The sequence below is a fragment of the Hyaena hyaena genome, unplaced genomic scaffold (genome assembly GCF_003009895.1).
Source record: "Hyaena hyaena isolate Hyena2069 unplaced genomic scaffold, ASM300989v1 scaffold_0, whole genome shotgun sequence".
Taxonomy (NCBI): domain Eukaryota; kingdom Metazoa; phylum Chordata; class Mammalia; order Carnivora; family Hyaenidae; genus Hyaena; species Hyaena hyaena.
Window position 1 is genome coordinate 14,331,907 of NW_024080632.1, and position 25,502 is coordinate 14,357,408.

General features: G+C 52.5%; 3 protein-coding genes across 6 annotated transcripts in view; 2 read left to right on the plus strand and 1 right to left on the minus strand.

Annotated features, from left to right (window-relative positions):
• USP30 (ubiquitin specific peptidase 30) overlaps positions 1-7,668 on the plus strand; it is a 27,206-nt gene extending 19,538 nt beyond the window's left edge. For 2 of the 3 annotated variants that reach the window (XM_039234861.1, XM_039234927.1), the window contains exons 8-13: positions 1,916-1,975; positions 2,476-2,562; positions 3,163-3,243; positions 3,340-3,559; positions 5,440-5,560; positions 6,111-7,668. In XM_039234861.1, coding sequence (XP_039090792.1) covers positions 1,916-1,975; positions 2,476-2,562; positions 3,163-3,243; positions 3,340-3,559; positions 5,440-5,560; positions 6,111-6,375 — 834 coding nt within the window. In that variant the 3' untranslated portion in view covers positions 6,376-7,668. The remainder of the gene's footprint in view (positions 1-1,915; positions 1,976-2,475; positions 2,563-3,162; positions 3,244-3,339; positions 3,560-5,439; positions 5,561-6,110) is intronic. The other variant, XM_039235006.1, reaches the window with a different exon arrangement.
• On the minus strand, positions 7,489-14,113 carry ALKBH2 (alkB homolog 2, alpha-ketoglutarate dependent dioxygenase). Of its 2 annotated transcripts, none has more exons than XM_039235210.1 (4): positions 14,063-14,113; positions 11,200-11,628; positions 10,023-10,221; positions 7,489-9,013 (listed from the first exon to the last, which is right to left on the minus strand). In XM_039235210.1, exons 2-4 carry the CDS (start codon positions 11,585-11,587, stop codon positions 8,707-8,709), a joined length of 894 nt encoding a protein of 297 aa, XP_039091141.1. In that variant the 5' UTR covers positions 11,588-11,628; positions 14,063-14,113; the 3' UTR covers positions 7,489-8,706. The 2 variants fall into 2 exon arrangements, with proteins under 2 accessions (XP_039091141.1, XP_039091047.1); XM_039235116.1 differs by lacking the exon at positions 14,063-14,113 and adding an exon at positions 11,934-12,092.
• Positions 14,114-14,212: 99 nt separating this feature from the next.
• Positions 14,213-24,324, plus strand: UNG (uracil DNA glycosylase). Its single transcript, XM_039228550.1, has 7 exons — positions 14,213-14,405; positions 15,003-15,209; positions 15,766-15,861; positions 18,088-18,185; positions 18,808-18,896; positions 20,588-20,766; positions 23,276-24,324. The coding sequence occupies exons 1-7, from the start codon at positions 14,274-14,276 to the stop codon at positions 23,414-23,416; spliced, it is 942 nt and encodes a 313-aa protein (XP_039084481.1). The 5' UTR covers positions 14,213-14,273; the 3' UTR covers positions 23,417-24,324.
• The last annotated feature ends 1,178 nt before the right edge of the window (positions 24,325-25,502 follow it).

Genomic DNA, 25,502 nt, shown 5'->3' on the forward strand with positions numbered 1-25,502 from the left:
TATTTTTGAAAGAGAGAGGGAGACAGTGCAAGCAGGGGACGGGTAGAGAGAGAGGGAGACACAGAATCTGAAGCAGGCTCCAGGCTCTGAGCCGTCAGCACAGAGCCCAACGCGGGGCTCGAACTCACGAACCATGAGATCATGATCTGAGCCGAAGTCAGACGCTTAACCAACTGAGCCGCCCAGGCGCCCCTGGCCTCCATTTTTTCTAATGCAAAGTTGACATCATTCCTGCCCTTCTTCTATATGTACAGTGTACATGTCTCTCTGCGCGCTTACAGGGTTTTTCTCTTTATTTTTGAGTTTTGGCAGTTTGTCTCTGCTGTGCCTAGCTGTGGTTTTCTTTGTATTTGCTTGGAATTTGCTGCATTTCATAAATCTGTACCTTTTTTCCACCAAATTTGTGCCCTTTTTTGCCATTGTTTTTCCCCCAAATGTTATGCCCCTTTCTCTACTTGTTGGTGCACTTGGTACTGTTCCACAGCTCACTGAGGCTTCGTTCGCTCTTCTTCAGCCTTTTTCCTCCCTGTCCGTCAACTTAGGTAATTTCTGTTGACTTAACCTTCGAGTTCCCAGACTCTTCTCCATCTTCAGTTTATGTGCTTGTCCAGCCAGCTTTTCATTTTGGTTATTGTTGCTCTTGGTTGTATAATTTCTATTTGGTTCTTCATAGTTGCCGTTTATCTGCCGACACCGCCCTTTCGTCCTCCACCAGGACTGAATAACTGTCTCCTTTGTGTCCCGGGCATATTTGTCATAGTTGTTATGAAGGTCCTTGTGCTCATTTCAGTATCCAGGTCATTGTAGGATCCTTCGCCATGGCTCGCGTTTTCATCTCTCTCTGTAATGTGTGTCTAGTCATTTTTTATTGCATATTAACTTGTAGTAGACACTTTGGATTCTGTTACAGTTCCCTAAAAAATGAATTCTATTCCGGTGTGTGGGTTAACTTGGCTGAGCTCAAAGCTAAACTGTCTTCCCCACATCGGGCAGCAGAATCCCGGCTGGGTGTTCTCAGGTTCTAAATCCTGCTTTTCGCTAGGCCCCTGGAGCTTCCCTGTGTGTCTGGGCGTGGGTGTGCACACGTCATGTGCGTGCCTTGGAATCGGGCCGGGTCTAGACGTTGTTCCGGGGGCTCCTCCTCTCTGTGGCTGCTCTCTTCCTGGGGTTTCCCCCAGCCTCTGTACCGGCCCCGGACGCAGGCCTCTGATCCCAGCGTCCCGTAAGACTTGCCACTCAGCCCTGCGCTGCATAGACTGGGGAGCACCCCCGGCAACAAGTCAGCCAGTGGCGATCTCCCCGCAGAGCTCGGTTTCCCCAGCGCTGGCGGTAGCTCTCCAGTCTCTGTGCTTTGTTTTGATCCAGAACGTATATGTATTGTCTCAAGGACAGCTGGCCTAGCCAAGCTACTCTGCCATCACCAAAAGCACGAATTCTTACCCTATTTTATCATCTAGGGTTTTTTTTTTTTTTGCAACTAATTATGTAACAGGCACATCTTTCTATCTTTCTGTATACTCACACATTCTTCTGCTCTACCGTTTTTCACGTAGTGTTCTATTCTGTGGACACGATATAATTTATTTGATCATTCCCTAGAAATTTCAACTATTCACATTGTGCTACGATGAACATCCTTGCAGTTTTGTTCAGGGTTATTTCCCGAGGATAGAACCCCTACGTTGCTGGGTCAGGCGTGTTCTGTAGTTATCTTACAAGCCGTGCTTCTGCATTACTGCACCCGTTAAGGTTGACAAGGTGGTCTGTCACAGAATTTGCCTCTGGGTAAGTACACTGGGTCCCATCATGTTAACGTGGGGCCCCTGAATATTAAACTGTTTCATGTGTCTTCCCGTCTGTAAAGCTCTGGCTTGAACCTACATCCTTTCTGGATTTTCTGCACTGTTTGTTTCAGAGTCCTGTTCGATTCGATACCTTCGATAGCCTTTCACTGAGTATCCCAGCTGCCACGTGGGTATGTATCGAGCGGTGGTTTATTTGGGGTCTATCTTGGAGACCTTTAAGTCTAAAAGGGCTTTGAGGTGTTTTGTGTAGCTGACGTGCTGTGCGTCACTCGGACACGTGGTGAACCGCCTTAGTTGTCACGTGTGGTACCGTGGCCCGATTTGGGGGGAGAAGAGAGCGGATGGTTTTTCTCTGGCTGCCAGAATTTTGGCTTTTTTGAATCTACACACACACATGCCTGTTAACCTCAAATTCAAAGATATTTAAAACAGTGTAGAAGTCCTTAAGTTTGTGCAGTGTTGCGTCCTCATAGCCTTGAATCCGCTCGTAGTGGCAATCTTAGGGTGCCCTGAGCCCCACGCTTGCTCGGGGAACGTCCAGCAGTATCTGTGAAGCTTTATTGCCCATAAAAGCAAACATAAAGCTCTGGCTCTCTCTGCCATCTGTGAGTAGTTTCGGTGTAGCTCTCCTTTAAGTTGCAATTGTGAATTTTGTTTTCTGGTGCTGCAGGGGCACCCGCTGACCCTGGACCACTGCCTTCACCACTTTATCTCATCAGAATCAGTGCGGGATGTCGTATGTGACAACTGTACGCAGGTATGCCCCTCACCCCCACTGTCGCCCCCCAGGAACCCCGCCCCCCCCGCCGCCGGGGCCTGTGTGTCATGATACAGCACCTCTCACAGCGAGCCCTTCTGACAATGCCCCGATGGTCTTTTCAGCCACAGCCATGTAACTTGGCTAGGAAATCGGTAGCCCATGGACCAGACCTCTTTCCCGGATGAGTTTTATTTCATCCACATGTTTACAGGAAAACTCTGCCCCCACATATGCCCCCCTGTCCCCCCATGTCATGCCCTGCCATACTGACGCCTACCTGCCCGACTCCCCTAGGCATTTGTGTTTCTTCCTCTGAAGAAGGGGAACCGCGTGGAGCAGAAGCTTTGAAGACACAGAACAGATGACATGCCCATGTCCAAGTTCTAGTGTCACTTCTTCACCTCTCTGGCCCCCTCTGTCATTGTCACTTGACGACTGAGACAGTGAGAACAGCTCACGATTCCCCGGGCGGCTGAGCTCCTTCAGCAGGGTCCAGGTCGAGGGCCAGCCGAACGCAGCAGAACACCAGCCCCACCCGCGGCCCTCACAGATGTTGCATTTCAGAAATTCTGCAGAGGCAGGTCTCTTTCATTTCAGATCGAAGCCAAAGGGACGTCGAATGGGGAGAAGGTGGAACACCAGAGGACCACCTTCGTCAAGCAGCTGAAACTAGGGAAGGTGAGCCCGCGCCGCGCGCCTCGTCGGCCTAGCTCTCGGGGACTCGCTGGGTCCCGCCCCCAACACTCGGCCGCCTCCGGTCTGTCTTGCCCGCAGCTCCCTCAGTGTCTGTGCATCCACCTCCAGCGGCTGAGCTGGTCCAGCCACGGCACGCCCCTGAAGCGCCACGAGCACGTGCAGTTCAACGAGTTCCTGATGATGGACATCTACAAGTACCACCTCCTGGGCCACAGGCCCGGGCAGCACGGCCCTCAGCCCGGCGAGGGCGCGGGCCCCTCACTGGACCTGCAGGACGGGCCGGCCGCCCCCAGACCAGGTGCGTGCCCCAGGAGCTGACGCGCGGAACGCGTGGCACAGAGGAAAGGGATTGGGCATCACCGCCTTCTGGGGCCCTGACGCTGCGAGGTGAGCTCGTCCAGTGGCAGCTTAAATACCCGAGAACAGCAGCACTGGGGGTACGAGCGGGAAGATCCCTTTAACAGAGGTCAAACCCCTATAGTAAGGAGACGTGTGGTTTTAAAAACGGTACCATAGTTGAAAACATGAAAAAAAACCTTAACATCGCCTTGTGGTCTTTTGACTGGGTGCTCGTTGGCTCTGAGCAGTACAGTCATCTCGTTTACACAGCAGACCTGGGGAGGCGGAGTCCTGGCTAGTGACCGCCTACTTCTTGGTTACCACATTCCTTCTTGATCTAGTTCACCTGCTGTCCTTACTTGACATGAATCCTGGAGTCAGGCCCCAGTGCAGCAGGTAGCTCTCATGACCATCAGCCCTGCTGAGGGGAAACTCAAGGCCCCAGGGGGGGACATGACCGACCGGTCGGAGGGCAAGCATTAGTGCACTGGGAGAAAACCAGAAGGTAGTGATGGGCAGGTTTTCTTCTTTTTTATTTTGAAGAGACAGAATGCATGTGGGGGAGTGGCAGAGAGAGAGAATCAATCCCAAGTGGGCTCCACACTGTCAGCGCAGAGCTCATGTGGGGCTTGAACTCCTGAAACTGTGAGACCGTGACCTGAGCAAAAATCAAGAGTTGGGGGCTTTGCCATCTGAGCCACCCAGGCGCCCCAGTGTTGGGCAGTTTTTAAAAGCTATCTCATCTAACACATGGGGCTCTTTAGAATAAAAAAGACGAGGAAAGCCCACAGGCTCTAAGGGCTCTGAGCCCAAACTGGCCCCCCACACTCGCTCCCAGGCAAGCCAGAGGACTGTCTTTCCCACCACCCAGGTACTCCTGACCCAGTGTCCCTTACTGCTTTTATTCTTTCTGGAACTCACAGTTGTGTGGGCCAACAGGACATCACTCACAGGGAGACTGTATCCCGCCTCTTATCAGTGGATCGGGAGATGAACGTCAGGAGCAGCCATAGTGGGAAGAGGGCTCAGTCTTAGCCACAGTTTTAAATCAGGGACCACCTCACCCTGGATTCTTCCTTTCCCGGGGGAGCAGCGGGGTTTAGGTCTGCTAGTCGTCATAGCATGCTGGTTATGGTCACCAGTGGCCCATCTGGTACTTACAGGCCCCCAAAAATGACACTTGAAAGGAAGAGGGATGTTATCATCTCCTTCATTATTTTATCTGTGTCCATAAACACTTATTTATGCTGTTCCACTCGGTGTTCTGTAGAAGCTGTTAACTAAAGAAGAGAAAATGTTTAGATTGGTGGTTCTCACCAGGGAGTTTTGTCCCCCAGGTGACAAGTGCTGCCCCCAGGGCAGTGCTGGTGGCATTTCTGGTTGTCACAAATGGGAGAGAGGTGTTGCTGGCATCTGGTGGATCGAGGCCAGGGACGCCAAGAAACATCCTACTACACACAGGATGGCCCCCGCCACAGCCAAGCATTATCCAGCTCACGTGCCATGGGTGTCTAGGTCAAAAAAGCTTGGCTTGGTCGAAATGCCAGTAAATTAGCTACAGCTTAACTCAAGTGCATCTTTAGCACACAGGGATCTTCTGGATTCACGGAGCTGTCAAAGTGAACGGCAGACCAGGAGCTAGACATGCTCTCTCTACCCGGGATTAAACAGTCAAGGACAAAAAGGACATTTTATCAATCAGTGGTCACACAAAATGAAATACTTGGCTTTTTTCTTTGTAGCATTGCTGGGGAGTTAAGCTCAAGGTAATCAAAGCCATGTTCTGTTTACCCACAGCCACTGTGACTTGTAATTGCCTTGGGCCTTTTTCTCTTGCAGTTTTGAATCAGCCAGGGGGCCCGAAAACACAAATTTTTATGAATGGCGCCTGCTCCCCATCTTTATTGCCTACCCTGCCAGCCCCAATGCCCTTCCCCCTCCCAGTTGTTCCTGACTACAGGTGAGCCACTCTGCAGTCTTCATCCGTTGTCGTTGTTTCTCTTGGGTTCCAAAATCAGCTTAGCACAGAAATGAATGCCAATGTGGATGGACATTTTTTTCCATCTTAAGGTGTGATTTCACTGTTATGTAAAACGGAAATCACTTTAAAAATAAGAATTCTAAAAGTACGTAAAATGTAAATATGTCTCGTGTGTATACACGTGCAAATGCGTGTATAGAGTATGAAGGAAATTTCAAATTTCTTGGGACACCACGTAGAGATCATCAGTTAAATCCCTAAGGCCTTCCTTCCACTCTGTAAAGGGGTGTGTATGAGGGGGGGTGTGCGCGTGCAGGTGCGTGCACCACCCCCTGTACATGCACCCACGGAATGGGCATCTTACCATACCAGTATTGGTGTGTACTTTCATGTGTCGTATTCACGTGCACGTGTGCCATCGTGTCAGCCCCCCGTTACTGAATACCTAGGATTCTTTTACTTTTTGTTTTTGCCTGAAACCCTTCTTTTTGCTATTTGTAAACCACTGGCATTCGTTCCTACCATTCAGCTCCTCCACGTACCTCTTCCGGCTGATGGCAGTTGTCGTCCACCACGGAGACATGCACTCAGGACACTTCGTGACTTACCGGCGGTCCCCACCTTCGGCCAAGAACCCTCTCTCCACCAGCAACCAGTGGCTGTGGGCCTCTGATGACACCGTCCGCAAGGCGAGCCTGCAGGAGGTGCTGTCCTCCAGTGCCTACCTGCTGTTTTACGAGCGCGTCCTTTCTGAGATGCAGCACCAGGGCCGAGAGTACAGGTCGGAGGAGTGACCAGCCTGGCCCCGGAGCCAGAGCCACGGCACTGTCCACGCAGGCCAGGATCAAGGCAAGATCAGACCGTGTGCAGGTGGCCCCATCAGAGTCCTCAGCCTTCTGCTGTGTCCTGAGAGCAGGCTCCGCGCAGGAGCTGGTGGGCCCAGCTCCACCCAGATCAGGCTCCCTGGACGGTGCACGCCGATGGCGTCCCTGGGCCGGGACGGCATCCATTCTGTCTAGAATGTCTTTTTACTCACCTGCTAATTAAAAGAAAGCCAGCTCCGGAAGCCACCGTTTTTATATTTGGCCACGTTAGGCTTTCTCAGAGGGGAGTTAACTGTCTAATCCTCCGATGGCTTTTAGCCCAGATCTTTTATTTTTCATAAGCAGGCCCCTAACAATCGTTCACAAGAATTGGTGAAATTTTTAAAGGCAACAATTTAGAAGAAAAAGTGCCTTTCCCTTTCGATTGCTTTTGTAGCATGTCCATTTGGGAAAATACACATTGTCCACAAGCCCCGTAACCAACCTGTGAAGAGCTCTATTCCTTCCGAGTTTCTTGACGGAGAGCAACAGGACAGGTAGCAGACGCCTGAACAACACCCACCTTCTCTCTCCGTGGGTCTTTTCTAATCTTCGGATTCTTTGTATGTAGTAAAAGCGCACCTACCAGGCCTGTCCCTGGGAATTCTTCCCCCGCTCAGCTAATTGTGAGTGAGCTCCCTGGTCGCCCACAACTCCCTGCTTACCGGACCACCGAGATGCGATTACGGTACATCCTAAAACTGTGTGATTGCCGGCTTGAGGCAGCCTCCATGCCAGTACCTGCACTTTCTCTGCTCTGGACAGAGCTCCGCCGTGGACGGTTATTCCTAACTCTGTTAGGAGCCCATGCAGAGCTCCCCAGGTTTATAGGTGGAGCTGGGGCTGTGGAAAAGCACAGTCCTAGCCTTGACTTGAGAGCCGGGTTCAGAAGGAAGGGCACTGACCGTGGGGCTCAATTTCCTCTTTGAGCCTCAGTTTCCTCATTTGTAAAGCGTACGGTTAAGACTCAATGAACATCAAAACCCCAACCTTTTCCACAAAAAAAGAAACTTCAGTTTTTAAAAAACATATCATTACAATTGATCATCTGCTATTGTCATTTTATTGCAGGTCCATATTCTAAACTTATCAGTTTCTAGTAGCCCCATACAAAGACTGTATTGAGCATTCTCTTCCCTCTTTGGATAAGTGTCATGAATGCCACCCAGGACCACAGGAGGTTTGAGGACACAGTAGTATCTGTTTCAGCTAGGTTTTTTTATTTAAAAAAAAAAAAAAAAAAGATACCAAATTCAAAGGGATTCTTCAGAGTTAAGATTTGGAATCAGAGTAGTCTGAAAGGTCCCCCAAGGTAAGGCTGAGGACCCCACTCCCCCCCTGGGTGGGGGGCAAGCTGGCAGATGCCTCTAGACAATGCCTGGGTGTTGGCTCGAAGCGTTAAGTGGCCCAGGTGATCACTATCCCGCCTGGCCCCGTACCCCCGAGGACTCAAAACTTGCTACCGATAGAATATACTGTGAAGGTTCTCCAGGCCACGGGTATCAGGGAGAGAGAGCAGCTCGAAGCATGAGGCCTTCACTGCTGACGCCCCTTCCTGACTGCCTGGCGGGCCCTGGCTTTGACGTTGAGCTGAGCCCACCTGTTCTGCCTGAGTCTGGTGGAACAAATGCCCAGTTCTGTGACCTTACATGGCGTCACAAAGTCGTAGCTTTCAGTCACTGCTCTTCTGCCACTGCTTCCTCTTTGAAGTCTGCCACTAAAGAGACACACTGGGCACGAAAGGGGATGATCCTCTGAACAGTTAGCTGTCAGCAGACCTTCGGTCAGAGGCCAGGGTGTGAGCCAAGGTCGTAAATGTGAATGATCCCTGTGCAGAGTCTCTTCCTCGGACTCAGAACTGACTTCCTCATTCTGTAAACTGTTAGTAGCAGCCACATCATCTTATTTCTGGCTTTAAGTTATTTACGAAGTGGCTTCTCTTGGCAAAAACCGGAGGTTAAACTAGTAGTTTGTGCCATGATAACTGCTGATTTATGTATCTGCTAAAGGTACCTTTTGTATCTGCTGTGTATTATAGTAATAAAAGAATCTTTTGTTAGGAAAAAAAAATCAACTGGTATTCTTTCATACTTGGCCAGTTTGAGAAAACCATCCTCTTAGGGAATTCTGCAGTGCTCTGCAGTGGGCCCTACTGACACTTGGATTTAACCTCTTCTGTTCCCTTTTGGGAACGGGATGCCAGCTCCCTGCTGGAGTAGAGAGGGAAGGAGAAAATCAACCTACGAGCTACTGACCAAGTTTTTACTTTTTAGCAGGCAAGATTTTGCGAAATGTCAGATTGACCCGTGGAGCTAGAATCTTCTTTCGGACGGGGAGACTGTGATACCAGTGAGTGTTGGTCGGGTGGTTCATCATAAGCAAACTTCCGTGGGCCAGCTGAAGCCTGACCACGTCCACCTTCCGGGCAGGCTGCCTCCCCCGAGAATCCTTATGCCGGAAGAAGAAGTCTCTGCAGGCCCCAAAGGAGACAGAGGCTATGGGGCTCCCGGGAGCCAGTTCCCTTTCATCATCTCTGTGCTCACCGATGTGGTCACGGCCATCTTTGTACCTGCCATGAGAAAACAAGCACGATGTACAAAACGGCCCTCTCCCGGAATGTGTCAGAACCCTTGCTGTCCTACTGCCTGAAAGGCGCCCCGAGCGGCCCCTGCTCTTGGCTTTGCGGGGGCGGGAGGGCCTCCTCGGGGGGCACAGGCGGCTGTGCCTGAGACACCTCCATTTTACCTCATCCTGGGTGACTGCGTGCCTTAAAACGCACCTCACCAAAAGAAGCCACAAACACGCCTTCCACTCCTCCCAGTTCATGTATGTAAACCTGTGTTATAGACGACGGTGTCTCCCTACGCTCAGAATAAGTGCCCATCTCTGAGTTCCTGGTACCCCTCTCTCCCTCCCTGCTCCAGCCCCATCAGTGGGATTTCCGCTCCGTACACACTCCAGGCCTCCTCTGCTCTTCTTCCAGATGTCTGTGTGGCCTGTGCCCTCTCCAGTTAGTCTCCAGCTCCAACATCAGCACCTCGGTGAGCCCTCCGCTAACCATCTCCCCCTAAACTCAGGGTTCATAAGCAGGGCGATTCTGTCCTCCACCCAGGGGACACCCGGCTATGTCCAGAGACACCTCAATGGCTGTGACCGGGAAGGGGATGCCCCTGGATGGAAGCCAGGCATGTGGCTCACATCCTGTGATGCACAGGGTGGTCCCAAGAGGAATCATCTGGCCCAAAACCTCAGTGTCGCTGCTGAGAAACCCTGCCCTAAACCCAGAGCCCTTCCTCCTCATCATTCTTTAGCAAAATCAGCCTGCTTCATTTTCTTTCAGACGCTTAACCGCCTCTGAAATGATCTTGTTCAACCATCTGTTCATCAGACAATCCCCTCTCGCTTCCACGGCAGCATGGGCTCCTCGAAGACTGACCTGCTGCACTAAGGAATTATTTGTGGTGCAAATGAGTAAAATATGGCGGAATCCTAAACTCCTGTCTTCAGAAGCAGCAGCAGATTTATACAATTCAGCCCAGCAGCCTAAATAAGAAAAAGTAAAACAGGTAGGGTGTCACCTGTTGACGAGCACAAAGTTGAAGGTCTCTCCTGTCACAGCAGAAACGCGATCCCGGATGCGCTCCAGGACTGGGATCCAGGGCTTTGGGGACAGAGTAAGGCCCGAAAATGTGTAGGTCAGCCCCGCGCTGCCATATGTTGCCTGCTTCCGGGGTACAGGGTGCCACTTCCCAAACACCTGGACCCTGGCCAGCGCGCCTGTGTAGACAGAACATGGCAGCTCAGAAGGGCAGGCGGGGCCAGGGCCCCCATGCACCTGCCCCGAGTGTTCAGGATTGAAAGGGAACTAAAACAGGAATTAACACTTCATCTCCTGACCAAGGACAAAACCCACTGGCTCTTGCCCAGTGTTCGTGGAAGAACAGCGATTGTCCTGCCCTTACAGAAACGGTCTGGTCCTTTTTTTTTTTTTTTAATGCCATGACCTCATTGTCTTGCCTGCAGAAGGAACGTGCTAAGAGGCTGCAACGCAAGCAAGCAGGTCAGGCTACACGCTGGGGGGATTCTGCCAGCCGTGGAGACTGAGGGTGTGGAGCCCCCAAGAAGATGTAACTGATGGAGCAGACGCTGGAGGCTGGGGTCTCCCAAGGGCTTTTCTGTGCCCCCGGGCGCTCTGCCCTTTGCAGGGGTTCTCTGTGTGTGTTCCCCAGACCAACAGCATCAGCATCACCTGGAAACAGCCGCTAGACTGTGGGGGAGGGGCCCAGTGAGCCACATCCTCAGAAGCACAAGGTCCTCTAGGTGATGCTGAGGACCCCATGCGGGGGAACTACCTGATTATTTGCTGTGTCTCCTGCTAGACCAGCCACATCTTAGAATCTCCTGGAAGCTTTCTAGAAACACTGAGGCCCAGACTGCACCCCCAGCTACTCAGATTCAACTGGTCCCGGGCAGAACGCAGCATCTTTTCCTTATTTTTAACCTTCCCACATGATTCTAACCAGTGGCCAGGTGGCAAATCCCTCTCTGGATCTGCCAGCTGCCTGGGCAGGCAAACTCGTCTCCAGTTTGTATCCTGTGCGCCCAGTAAGGCGCTCGGCCCAGAGAATAGGTGTTGAATCCGTTAATGAAGTCACCTGTAATTAATGGCTCCTGAGTCCGTATCTCTCCGAACACAGACCACTTGTTTTATCAAACAAGTCTTCAACACACACGCACACACGGTCCCCGGCTCACCTGTAAAATACTCCACTTCCCGCTCCAGCTCCTGGAAAATCTTGTCTGCTTCGGCTTTGCCAAACAGGACGGTGTAATCACAGCTCAGACCCTCGGCTCGGATGTGCTGCCAGCCGGGGCCGGCCAGGTGGCCTGCGATCCCCGGGGTCTCGGCCCTCAGCCTTTTCCTGCCACTCTCCTGGTCTCCTTGCAGGCCTGCTGGACCTTCTCCACCCGCCTCTCGCTCCCTCTTTCCCAGAGGGTCTCCTAAAGCCCCCTTCACCAGGAATCTGTCCATCCTGCCTCCACAAAGCAAAGACCTGGCCGCAGACACAGGGCGGAGAGAGAGTCGCCGAGGCTCCGACCCAGATCCAAAAATCGGCTTGGTGGCTAAGGGGTCCCACCGCATTCCTCCGCGGTGTTTTCAAGTTCCACTTTTAACACCATGTCCTAGAACGTAAGTAGAGATGTTGCAGTTGGAAGGGTCCCTCGGACGTCCTGGGTCTCCCACACCTGGCAATGCATCACAATCGGCTGGCCACCTTGCAAAACCCCGAACGCCTGCGTTCCACCCCCAAGCACCTGACCTTTAAAGAAAGCCCACGCTGAGCCGCCCAGAGGGAAGAAGGGGTTTGCCCAAAGTCTCTCAGAAAAGCAGATTCCCTGTCTCCTTTTCACCCACTAGGGACCAGCCCTCCCACGCCAGTGCCCCCTTAGGTAAGTACAGTGATCCTCAAATGGCTAGGATTCAGAACCTGAGGCTCAAACAGTTCGACGCGGTCACCCGCACGCCCAACTCCAATAGAAAAAAAGAACTGCGGCCCGTGCGTGGGGCGAGGGGGAGGCGGGGGCTGTCTGAGAAACTCCGGGCAGCACCCGCGCCGCCCCGAGCGCCGCAAACACCGGAGGCAGGGCTGTCGGGAAGGGGACGACACCGCGGCCGCAGCACGGCTTCCGGGCGGATTTCGGGGCCAGCTGGGAAATGCAGGCACCTAGCGAAACAGCCTGGCGGGCGGCCTCCTGGCGCCACCTGTCGGCCTTCCGGGCGCGCTGCACGCACTGCCGGGTTTCAGCCTGGACGGCCGGACTAGGAGCCTCTGTGGTTTGGGACCAGCTGCTGTCAGGTGTCGCTTCTCCCCAGGGAGCCACTGGGCGTCCAGACAGGGTTGGGCCACCAGGTGGGAGCACGATTCTATGTCTTCTCTGTCTCCACCACCCTAACTGTGTGGCTCCTGCAGGCTGCTTAAACTCTCTGGGCTTGAACTGCATCATCTACACAGTAAGGGCTAGAAAACCTATGCCCTGACAGCACCACAGAGATGAGATGAGATGTGTGAGAAATGCTTCTGTGCTCCAAGTAAATGTGAGGCTCCCTTAGTGCTCCTGATTTTAGTTCACTCTCTGTTTCCCCCAGTGTAATGAACGCTCTGAGATTGGGGGCCTCTTTTTGAATCTTTGTAGCGCCCAGTTCTGCAGATTTAGACAAAAGCACACGGTTATGTGACCACCCCCGCAATGAAGCTCCAGAAGGGCTGTCACCCCCCAGAGTTCCCCCAAGCCTCTTAGCCAGCAGCTCCCTTTCCTCCCTGAGCTCCCCACAACCACTGACGTGTTTCCTGTCCCCACAGTTTTGTCTTTTCCAGAATTTCTCTACAATATATAGCCTTTTGTGTCTGGCCTTCCGTTTAGTTTAAAAGCTTTCAAGATGGACCCCTTGTTTGTTTCAGTTGTTTGTTCCTTTTACTGCGAGGTAGCATTCTGTTGTATGGATGCCCCACGGTTTGTTAACCGCCCTACCCCACCCACCCACCCCCGCCCCCAGGGACATTTTTACACTGTATCCGATCACGTTTAAGCTTTTGTGTGAATGCAGATTTTAACTGCACTTGGGTGAACTGCAGGGGCACGTGCTTAAGTGCACGGTTCACTTTAGACCAAAAGCGCTGACGTCTTTCTCAAAGTGGCTGGAAGGGCAAATGAAGCTGAATTGGGAGCTTCTCTCCTTCGTGCACACCGGGCTCCTTGCCCCAGGCGCTGGAACACACCCGTAAGAAGATAAAGTCCCTGCCCTCAGCAGGGTTCAATTTTGGAGATGAAGACAAACAAGGAAATAATTATAGATAATACAGAAGCTAGAGAGTGGCCAGTTCGAGAGTGGGGGAGGAGGAGGCCTTTCAGACCCAAAGCTTACCAGGTGGGGGGACAGCGTGTGCAAGGCCGTACAGACCAGACAAGGGACAGGCTGGACTGGGCAGTGAATGTGCTCAGGGCCCGATTCAGTCACCTCGCAGCTGGGGCTTCCGTCAGAGACGGAAGCGGCTCTGGCAGCAGGGTGAGAGGCTGGGGGTTATTCTCAAACATTTGAAAACTAGGAGGATTTTACCCGAGGATTACCACGATGTCGTTTGCATTTCAAAACCATCACTCTCCGGCAGAGGAGAGCGGCCGGCCGGGCATTGCGGCCAGGCGACCAACAGCAGCAGTTGAATCTGGGTATATTATGGAGATAGAAATAAGAGGCCCGTAGATGGTTTAGACGCCAGGAGGGAGGGCCGAAAAAAAGATGAGTCGCAGGTGTACTGGGAAGTTTCTGGAATTCACCCAAGACCCCAGTTGTAGTCTCCACCACACCTTACAGGTTAGGCAAAACGCAGGACCGCACTAGGCCCCAGTTTATAGTTAGTAAAAATAGGTTGTGAAAACTGGGTGTGGACCCGGACGTAAGGGCAAAACAAATTAATTACTATTTTAATGCTAATTTCACCCCCCACGACAACCCTACGGGCAGGTACTTTCAGCTCCTTTTCACAGCGGAGAGGTGATGGGACGCGCCCCCGGGCAGGGGTGTGGCCGCTAAGTACAATGAATGAAGCAGAAAACTCACCAGCCTTCCCGCCAGAGGCTTCCAGGCCCCACCTGGAGCCAGGGGCGTCGCTCCGCGGCCCCTCCAGCACATGCGCACTAGACCCCCCGCCGCCCCCTGCCCAGCCCCCCAGGTCGGAGCATGCGCGGGCTGTTTGGCGCCAATTCCGGACCGCCGCAGCCGGCAAGCACCGCGGGGTCCCGGGCGGCGCGAGTTCACTCTCGCCTCCGGGATGATTGGCCAGAAGACCCTCTACTCCTTCTTCTCCCCGAACCCCGCCGGGAAACGACGTGCCCGCAGCCCCGAGCCAGCCGACCCGGGGACTGGCGTGGCGGCGGTAGCTGAGGAGAGCGGGGATGCGGCGGTGAGGCGCGGCGGGGACCGGGCACCGGGGGCGAGGGACTGGGAGGAGGGCGGCGGGTCCCGCTCGACCGGGGGGTAGGAGGGATGCGCCGCTGACCCGTTAAGCTGGGTCCGAGTGTTCAAAGGAGCCTGCACGTGTTCAAAACAGCCCGCGCACCTCTATCGGCGGCCATTCTGAGGGGCCAGCCAATGGGGATGGACCGCGGGGCCCACTGCGCCAATCAGACGCGACGGGGCCGCCCCGCTCGGCCCTGCGTCCAATCAGAGAGGAGAGAGGGCGGGAGTCCGGGGGGGTTTTGCCGCGAAAAGACCACATGGGGACGCGGGTGGTGGGGCGGGGCTTCTGGGTCCCGGCGCCCCGGCCAGCGAACCCCTCCGGAGATGTCGCGGGCCTTGCTTCCTGCCCCTCTCCCCGCCATAGTTTAGCACACGACCCAAAACTGGGGGCAGCCGGTTTTGCTGCGACCTGCCCGTGCGGGCTGCGTCCCCGCGGATGGGCGTGCTGCGCCAATGGCCGTGGGGCTGGGGGCGGCAGCTGCGGGCGCCCGGGCGCGTTCCGCTGCGGCTCGTGACTCGCCTGCGCGGGGACCGCTTGCAGGCCAGCGCCGCCAAGAAGGCCCGGGCCGGGCAGGAGGACCCCGGCACACCGCCCACCTCGCCGCTGAGCCCCGAACAGTTGGTCCGCATCCAGAGGAACAAGGCCGCCGCTCTGCTCAGGCTCGCCGCGCGCAACGTGCCCGTGGGTTTCGGGGAGAGTTGGAAGCAGCAGCTCAGCGCGGAGTTCGGGAAACCATATTTCATAAAGGTAAGCCTGCAGGCCACGGGCCCATTGTCTTCGTAGTACAGCTTGCGGAGCCCGCGTTTGAAGGATATTGCTTTCCTAGGCTTCTGCAGGCCCTTCTTTAACGTCCTTTTTGCGCCAAGAAGTTAAAATACACCCATGGTGTGTTGCATTCGCACGCTTGAAAAGTTCATTGTAAGATGATCGGGGTTCTTGTAAACCATTCGGTTGGTTCGCTCTCCAGGAAAGAGCTGCATGGTAAAACCGCAAACCTCAGCCTGCAGGACACTGGTTGAGCCTTTATGAAAAGAGGGGAGGGAGGGGGTGGCGCCAAGAGGAAGTCCAAGCTGCCAGGACCCTGTCCAAACCGCGGGGAAAGGTAGCCCGACTTTGGAGCGGGACCTCTTTGGTGACCCGCAAGTACAGTTCTTCCTTGCTGTTTTTCAAAAGAACTTGGATCTAAAACCCTGCAAAGAGCTAGATAATGCTGCCATTTGCCTACGTCGGAAGTTTTATTAATGTTAATTCCCGTGCTTTTCCATGAGAATCTGATTTTAAGTCTAATTTGTCTTTACATCAGCTCATGGGATTTGTTGCAGAAGAAAGAAAACATTACACTGTTTATCCGCCCCCACACCAAGTCTTCACCTGGACCCAAATGTGTGACATAAGACATGTAAGTAAAGTTGTCGGTGAGTTTTAGCAAAAGAGGCGGCGGGAATCACATAGTTATTTGTCAATGGCCCCGGAATTAAGTCACTGCCCATAACTGAGTAATAAATGCCGAAATTGTGAGTTTGGGCTGGCTATATTGTAGCTTGTTAATTCTCTAGCTTTTAGCCTGTGCAGTCAGGGCAGCCAAAACAAAAAAAATTTATACTATAGACCTTGGGTCTATATGCTCTAATTTTTTGAATTTTATTGAATCCTGAAGCCAGCCCCATGCCAGTGTTACATCTTACGGTGGTGAGGAAACCGAGGCATGAAGCAGTTAGGTCTTTTCAATTGGTGATCGCCCACCCACCTTGACTTGCAGCTCGGTATTCTTTTTGTCTGCCCACACTGCCTTTCATAGGTGATGCTTTCAAGCTCTTCTGGCCTCAGCAGTTTTGCTCTCCTGGTAACAGACCCCTTTGCTGGGGTTCATTTCGCACAACGGCTGCTGACTGGCTTAGTGCGGCTGCCTCAGTCTCCTGGTCAGAAGCTTGTTTTTGGCTTCACACTGTACGAACAACGGAAGCTGAACGTGAAAATAGCCGTGGCCTTCTTCCCAGCCTCCCCTCCACCCCCAGCTCTCCCACTTCAGAGGTGGACAGAGTGACAAGAATCCTCTCTTCTGTCTTTTGAAAAACTGACTAGCTCCATCTGTGGCACCTCCTTGGAGCCTGCTGCCCCCTGCCTTTGTGATCTGGTTTTCCTCTCCAGCGCATTTAGGGTCTCTTCACACTGGAGTAATCTCTACATCCACCTCGGGGCTTGAGATTTTATATTTTGTTCTTATGCTGTTCCCTTCCCCATCTTGTAAGCTGAGGGCAGGAACCGTGTGATTTAATAAATACTGGATGTGTTCAATCACACAGAAGTGAAATTAGGTGAACAACCCATTTAGATAAGGCCACCACACCTAACATTTAGCAGACTTGACAGTTTTTCACTTTAGAGCAAGAGCTTTGACTATAGCTCGTGGTTTTCTAAAGTTAAACCACGTCCTGTTAAATACAGTACCCGTTTGTGCCCTGTTTGAACAGTGGCTCCTGTTTTGATACCAGTGACTAGTGTCAGCAGGGACGAAAAGAGGAGCACACAAAAGTTCCGCGGATCATGTGGCCCAGCGAGTGGTCTTTGCAGACCGGCAGGTTTAGTGGCACCTTCAGGGTTGTCCCTTATCCAGGACCGGGACCCAAAAGCTTTCCTGCTGGGACCGGCCGCTTCATGAGGTAGACTATGCTGAGGACGGAGTGTGCCCTCATGGGGGAACAGGGAGGGAGGCCCACAAAAACTTCCTGGTGTCTGAAGGTTGGGTTTTGAAGGATGTGGTGTTTCTTGGCCACGGGAGAAGCTTCTGAGAAGGAACAGCAAGGACAGAAGCATGAGAATGAAGAGAAAAGCCGGCACCGGATCCAAATGATCCTGCTGCCTGTGATAGTGACCTCATTTTCATTACATGTTGCCACCTGCTCCAAGGCCTTTGACCTCCTCTTCTGATCCATCCCTCAGAGTATATGGGGGAACCAGCATCTTCCCGTGTTGCTGGTAGGGATTTGAATTGCTTCCCAGTGGGAATTTGTAAAATACACCCGTCCTGGGATCAGCACCTCCTCTCTTCTGAGTGTGTTCCATAGATAGAGAAACTGTGTAAGGACCTACAACTTAGGGTGATTGCTGCAGTGTTTTCTTTGTGTAATAGAAAGTGTTTAGGAATCAGGCCAACTGCTTCTCAGTGACTGAGTGCTTTAGGATTGAAGGATGCGTGAAAGGCACAATATGAAGAAGATGTAGGGTGAGGAGTACGATAACCCCAGTTGTATAGGTCACTTTACAGGGTTGACTCGGGATAAAGAAGAGCGGGAGACCATGAACCACTTTGTGTGTTTCTGGATGGTTGTACCTGTGCCGAGGACACATATTTAAAATGTGAGAAATGAAGGGGATGAGAAGGTAGCCCTGAACCTGTTTGCACACGCACTTGCGTCCGAGAAGGAGCGGGGCCGTGCAGCAGGGTGCTGAGCGAAGGATCACTTGGTAATAGGAAGTAATGGTGGCTGGGTCACCCTCTCCCTTCGGGGGCTCTCCCTTGGGTCGGGGAGCTCCCTGTCTCCTCATCCCAGTCCTTTGTACAGGTTATCAGGCAGGGGCCCGTGTAAATGACAGCATTTAATCTCTTGCCACCTGCCATTCACAGGTGAAGGTTGTCATCCTGGGGCAGGACCCATATCACGGACCCAATCAAGCCCATGGGCTCTGCTTTAGTGTTCAAAGGCCCGTTCCACCGCCACCCAGGTACGCGCACTTCACAGAGGGCCCGTGTGATTGCTTGCATGTGTGTGCCTTGCAGAGGTGCACTTGGGGGACTTCTAGTAGCCATTATGCAGGACTTCTCCATCTCGGTGCTGTCAACATCCAGGGCTTGGGTCTTCTTGCAGGAAAGGTTCCGTTCGGTGCCCTGAAGGGTGCCTACCGCCCCCTCCAGAACTAGAGGGCACTGGTAAAATGGCAGTGAAGGGTGCTTTTGGACAGTGCCCGAAGTCCCCAGCACGCAAAATCACCCCTGATGAAAAACCACTGCTTTGGAGAATTTGACGTACAATGTGTAAGAACAAATACGCAAAGATCTAAAACCGGAAGCATTAATTGGGAGAGAGGTTGTAACTCCTGGTCTGATTCACTTAAATTGTCCAAAGTGCTTCCCCTTAACTTCAAGCCTAGACCAAAGTGTAAGGGTCTTTGGCAAGGTTATGGGTCAGGGGAGTGTGATGCCTCCACATGAATCCGCTGGGTGCATTCAGCCCTCCCCTCCATGGGCTGGCGGTGAACGCCAGAATCCACGTGTGTGTTGGAGGCTACCGGGTTTTCAGAATTGTGCTCAATCCTGTTTTCTGTTTTTTTCCTGGCTTATTTTCAGTTTGGAAAACATCTATAAAGAGCTGTCTACAGACATAGATGGTTTTGTTCATCCTGGTCATGGAGATTTATCTGGGTGGGCCAGACAAGGTAAGCCGCCCGCCTGCCTGCTAGATGCGTTCCGGGAGATACCAGCACAGTGTTCCCTTGTCTGCCCTGCTTGCTCATGCTTGTAAAAGAACTCAGAGCCAGAGCATTCCCACAGCCTGGCTGCATTTCGACAAGTCAAAAAATGTGTCTCCTTTTGAAAGAGCTGGTCCTTTCTTTCGTGTTTTAATTGTAATTTCAGAGAAAAGTTTGTTCTTTGTTACTGTTTTTAAGTAATCTCAGGCCTTGAACGCACAACCCCAAGATCAAGAGTCACGCTCCACCGACTGAGCCAGCCAGTGCCCTTGTAATTAGTATTTTTACATTTATCTGCTAACTTTGACCACTTGGGAGGTGGCCTCACCTTTCTCATTTCAACACTCAGGTTGTGTTTTTTTCTCTGTTGAATACCCATTTGCAGGACTTTTCTTTCTGTCTTTCTCTTGTTTATATTTGAGAGAGAACGAGAGAGCACAGACTGGGGAGGGGCGGGGGGGGGGGGACGACAGAGGATCTAAAGCAGGCTCTGTGCTGACCACAGAGCACTTGATGTGGGGCTCCAGCTTGTGAACCGAGAGCTCCTGATCTGACCAAAGTTGAACGCTTTACCGACTTAGCCACCCAGACGGCCCTTCCTTCCCAAATAAACTGTAACCAGGATAAGGAAAGAATATACACGAATTTTTTAAGAAAAATTTTTAACATTTATTTTTGAGAGCTCTAGCACAATTGAGGGAGGGACAGTGAGAGGGGGAGACACAGAATCTGAAGCAGCTCCAGGCTCCAAGTTGTCAGCACAGAGACCGATGTGGGGCTCGAACCCACAAATGGTGAGATCATGACCTGAGCTGAAGTTGGATGCATTACCAACTGATCCTCCCAGGAGCCCCTACTGTCTGTTTTCTTATAGTTAGATATGTTCCAGTGAACTATTTCAGCCTCCTTTTGTTACCTTTTGGGAATTATTTATTATCACTTGGGATATGTATATATATTTTTAATGTTTGTGTATTTTTGAGAGAGCATGAGCAAGGGAGGGGCAGAGAAAGAGGGAGACACAGAATCCAAAGCAGGCTCCAGGCTCCTAGTTGTCAGCACAGAGCCCAATGCGAGATTCGAACTCAACAACCCTTGATTGAGATCGTGACCTGAGGCAATGTCTGCAGCTTAGCAGACTGAGCGACCTCGGTGCCCCTTTAATTTTTTTTTTTATGTTATTTCTGAGAAAAAGACAACAGCACTAGCAGGGGAGGGGCAGAGAGAGAGGGAGACACCAAATCCAGAGCAGGCTCCAGACTCTGAGCTGTCTGCACAGAGCCCAATGTGGGGCTTGAACCCATAAACCATGAGATGGTGACCTGAGCTGAAGTCGGATGCTTAACCAACTGAGCCACCCAGGTGTCCCACTTGGGATGTATTTTTGAAACAACCCCGATGACTGATGTAAAGCGCATTCACTGTTACACACTTAGAAGATGTTGAAATTGCAGAGGTGAAAGTAAAATGCTCTCCGGTCTTGCCCGGAGGTGCTCCGCAGTCATGTTGTAATGCTTTCTTTCTTTGGGAGCCGATTTGAGACTGCTGTGCCACCCTGGACCCAGGAGCCGCCTCACGGGCACAGCCCCTGTTGTCAGGCGTCCTGGCTGGCTCATTTGTCTTCTCATCAATTTCTCTGCCGTGTGTGTCTTCTGTAGGTGTTCTCTTACTCAACGCAGTCCTCACCGTCCGGGCACATCAGCCCAATTCGCATAAGGAGAGAGGGTGGGAGCAGTTTACCGACGCGGTCGTGTCCTGGCTGAATCAGAACTCCAGTGGGCTGGTCTTCCTGCTGTGGGGCTCCTACGCCCAGAAGAAGGGCAGTGCCATCGATAGGGTATGGTTGTTTTGTCTTTGAAACGCTTTAAGCCAGTTTAGAAAATCTTCGGAGTCTCTATTGTGTGGTGTTGGAAAACCCACATTCTGAGATGAAGTTTGTTTTTCTTAGAGACTTAGAGTTAGGGTCAGGTGTGCCATTGAAAATGAAGCAAAATTCAGACAAATGACAGGAACGGTTTGCTTGGGAGGAAAGCACCAGGCCAGCTCTTGATTCAGCAGTGTTGGTAACGTGGGCGGATGTGCACAGAGTGATATGGGCACCATTCGGTGCAGGAGACAAGGACCCCGCACCCCCCATGTGCTCCTCTGTTCTTCTCCCTCTACATCCACAAGAGCCCGGGTACCTGGTACTGAGATGAAAGACCAGAAGCCATTCTTGAATGTCTCCTTTCCCTCCTCCCCTTAAATCCAGTCGCCTCCCCTAAGAACATGCCAGTCCCCCTGCTCACCACTGGCACTGCCACCAAAGGCATTCAGTTTCTGACCTCTCCCCACGGCTCTGTGAACGGCAACTGAGTAGGCGTTGGGTGAAACGGCTTCTCTCCCTATAGAGGGTCTCTGTGAAGGATGCAGGCGTCTTCAGGTGTTTTGAGGCAGGGAATGATAAAATCTGGCAGGAAGGAACTAACTGCTGAGATCTGATCCTCTTGGGAAGTAAGAAGGGTCCATGGAAGCAATCTCCGCGCTGTAGGGAGATTGCGGGCCGCCTGGCTCTGACTCCCGAGTGTTTATAATCTGTTACCAATAATAGTTTGGTTTGACAGGAAGCAATTATAAAAGCTTGATCATGGGAAGCAAGTCACGCGTCCAGCCGGGTGGCTTTCCTGAGTACTAGGTGTGTCTGCTCGGTGCTAGAACACAGGAGGCGCATCACATTCCGAGTTTCCCAAGTAACGCTCTCCTTTCCTCAGCCTGCCTTGCTAAACTTGCTCCTTCCCGCGTACTCCCCACGCTGGAGAGTACCGCCCGCACTTGTCCACCCAGAAAGCCAATCCTGTATTTGACATCTTCCTCTGCCTCCCCACCCTGCAGCCTGTCAGGTGCTCAGAGCCTTTCCCCTGCTTTCAGACTCCTCCCCACCTACCGCCTTTGCCTCGGCCCAGGCCCTCACTGGATCTTGCTGGAGTGTCCCATGCGGTCCCTCTGGAAGGCCTTGCCTCGGGTGGGGTCTCAGGCACGAGCACGCCCAGGTCTGCCTCTCAGCCGCAGTTCTTCCTCCCCACTTCAGGCTGACTGGACCCCCCCCCCCCTTTCCCCTCCTCCCTGTGTCCCACTTCCCTGCCTGCCTTTGAATATCGTGCCTCCTGGGTCCAGAGACTCTTTTCTTCAGAGCCTGCATGGCTCACATTTTCAGGGCCCCAGCTGCATAGCAAACGGCCTGCTAGAAGCTGCATTACCTGTCAGGATGCATCAAAACACACGGGCTTCTGTGCTCCTGCCTGGCATCTCCACAAGCTGGCCGCTCTCTCCCACCTACAGATGAAGCAGAGTGCGGGCTGGACACTTTGACTTCTCTGGGGCCACACGACATGGCAGAGTCAGAACTTGAACCCAGGCCATCTGGCCCTGGGCTCCATGGGTTTTGTTTTTATAAGTAATAACTACCCCCAATGTGGGGCTTGAACCCCCAAGCCTGACATTAAGGGTCACATGCTCTTTTGACTGAGCCAGCCAGGGGCCCCTTCAGGCTCCAATTCTTAACCTCAGTGTGCTGCCCGGCTTTAATTATGCCCCATCCTGGGTGGAGGTGTTTGGAGGCAAGGATGTTGTGAAGACAGTTGTGAGGTAGCATTTATTTTAATATTTTTGTTTATTTTCGCCGGACTGCAGTGGGGGGGGGGGGAGGCGCAGAGGATCTGAAGCAGGCTTTGCGCTGACAACAGTGAGCTCGGTGCCAGGGACTGAACTCAGGAACCGTGAGATGGGCACCGACTGAGCCACCCAGGTGCCCAGAGGTGGTTTTTATTTAAATACAGAAAAGAAGCAAGAAAACAAGCGTGGTTGTGGGTCGTAGTCTTCCTGCTCCGTTAACTGCAGTTGCCATTTAAAAAATCAAAGTGATGCGTTTTTGTAGACCATTCAGGCAATTCAGAAAACTGGAAGATAGAAAGTAAATAAATCCCTCCCACTATTTCTTTTCCCTAAAGGAACTACTATAAATAGTGTCTTAGATATTTTTCCAAAAAACCTTTTTGTGCAATTATCACTTTTTTCTTCCACTTGCTGTAGCTCGATCTTGTTCTAATAGCCTCGTGGTGTCCCATTGTAACAAGTTCAGAAAGTGCTTGTGGCCAGTCGCCTGACCCTGGCTTTGTTACCCCACACCTGCGCTGTGCCAGCCTCACGCCTGCCTCTCTGAGTAGGGCTGTGCGTCATGGGTCCCTTAGCGAATGTATTCCTAGCGGTGGGATTGCTAGTTCGTAAGATACAGGCACTTGACTGCTGCAGAGAAGGAGCCTCAAGTCCCAAACGTGCCAGCCTCGATGCCTTCTCTTGTTCTCTTTCAGAAACGCCACCACGTGCTGCAGACCGCGCACCCCTCCCCGTTGTCGGTGTACAGGGGCTTCTTTGGATGTAGACACTTCTCTAAAACCAATGAATTGCTGCAGAAGTCTGGCAAGGAGCCCATCAACTGGAAGGATCTGTGACCCTGAGCTGGGGGGGAGGGGGATGGCTGTCCCCAGGCAGTTTTCTAGAAGCTGCTATTGAAGTTATTTGCCAAGAGTGGTGGCAGAAGCTCTACCCTTTGCAACACGGTTTTGGCCTAAAATATACCATCACGGTATTTGGGAGAGAGAGGAGGTCAAATACTCCATACGCCGCCTCTCTCCGTCATTGTTAACGGTAAAATGGGACAGGGGACAGAAGCACCTTGTAGTACAGCCCGCTGCTCCTTGTTTTTAGCTGGCAAGTTAGACTTTAGGTTGTCAGGTGTTGGGTGTGTTTACTTAGCAAGGCCCTCCTTTGCCCAGCTTGGTGTTCCCCTTCTTGGCCAAGCACACTGCTCCCTGGATCTGCCCTCCAGCCCTGAGGCCCCTCCTTGAAGGAAGGACACGTTGCAAGTGCCCAGAAGTTTAGGGCTGAAATGTGATCTCCGCGTGAGCCTTCACACATGGAGAGGGAAGGGAGCTGGGGCAGGTATCCAGTCCTTCTCTGGTGTTCCTAGGAATAAACCGTGGAGGTTGAACTGGAAGAAAGAGAAGGGGGAAGTTTGTTTTTTGTTTTTTTTGTTTTGTTTTTTTTTTTAAAAGAGGAAATGCTTCTCTTCCCTGGTGTATCAGGAGTTGGGGGTTTTAAGGCAGCTCAGACTCCCAGTTGCTATTTTTTTATGGACTGAAATTACATGGACATTTTTTTTCCAACACTGGTGAATTCTGCTGTTTTAAAAATACTTAAGATGTATATATATATATATTTTTTAAATCCTTTGTTGGGGAGACAGTCTCTTAGGTCTGCACCTCTGTCCTACACCCTGTCAGAGATGCTGTTGATATGTTAGTGTTTGGGGGGGTTTAACCCCGAGAGAGTTTGGGAATAAAAAGATTGTTGAAGTTTCCCTCCGTGCCAGTTCCCTTCATGTTATCGCCCTTGGGCTGCCCTCAGGTGCGGGCGGGGGCGGAGGGGTCTCCAAGGCAACCATTGTGGGCAGGAAGGGCCGCCCCTCGCCGCCCTTCCGCCCCGCCCCTCGGATGGAGCCGCCCACCTCTCCAGGCCCGGTAAGCCCTGGGCGCCTTCCTGGGGGGTCCCCTGGAGCCAGGCCCCAGCCCAGCCAGGAACTGCGCCTCCCCGCGGTTGGGGGCCCGTACGCCGTCAGGGACTGCAGAGATCCTAAAGGGCCGAAGGTGGCCGGAAGAAAGGCATTTCTCCCGGGATCGTGGCTGCGAGTCCTGCCAAGCCCTGGGACAGTGCAAGGGGAGCCCCTGCCCCCACGCTGTTAGCGTGGGGGGACTCTGGACTGGAGGTGTGAGGCCAGGGCACTGGGAAGGCACCCTGATGGCCCATTGACCTGCCAGCATTTGGCTGGTAGTGGGGGGTGGAGGGTGTGCCGTCACAGTCAAAGCTTGGACTCCCCGGGTGTCTGATGAAGACGGAAGCCAGAAGGCTAGAAGGCTACGGAAGGGCCTGGTTCGCACGTGCTGGTATTTAAGTGGATGAGAATGAATGATCGCATCCAGTGCTGAGGGCCCCACCTCGTCTCTCAAGGAGCTGGGATTTGGAAACCTTTTGCTAGAGAACATTTGGTTCCCGTCTGAGGTCTGAGGCCTTCGTTTTCTAAACTTCTGAGGAGGAGGGTGTGGGAACGCACACTGTGCCTTGGGCAAGCAGGCTTTCAACAGCGGGAGGGTCCAAACAAAGATGTGTACTCAGTTTGCCCTCTGGTGACTTGGGATGGGGGACTCCCTTATCCAATGGAGGAACAAGGAAACATTTCTACAAACATTACGTCACTCAGGCTGTGATGCTTCTCTCCCTGCACTATGCCGTCAGTAGAGTGGGGAGGCACCGAGCTCTGTTACCTAAATCAAAAAGCAAACTCCTTTGCTTTTTCTTGTTTGAACTTTTTTTTTTTTAAATGTTTTTATTTATTTTTAGGAGAGAGAGAGTGTGAGCAGGGGAGGGTCAGAGAGAGAGGGAGTCACAGACTGAAACAGGCTCCAGGCTCTGAACTGGCAGTCAGCACAGAGCCCGACGCAGGGCTCGAACCCACGAACCACGAGATCATGACCCAAGCGA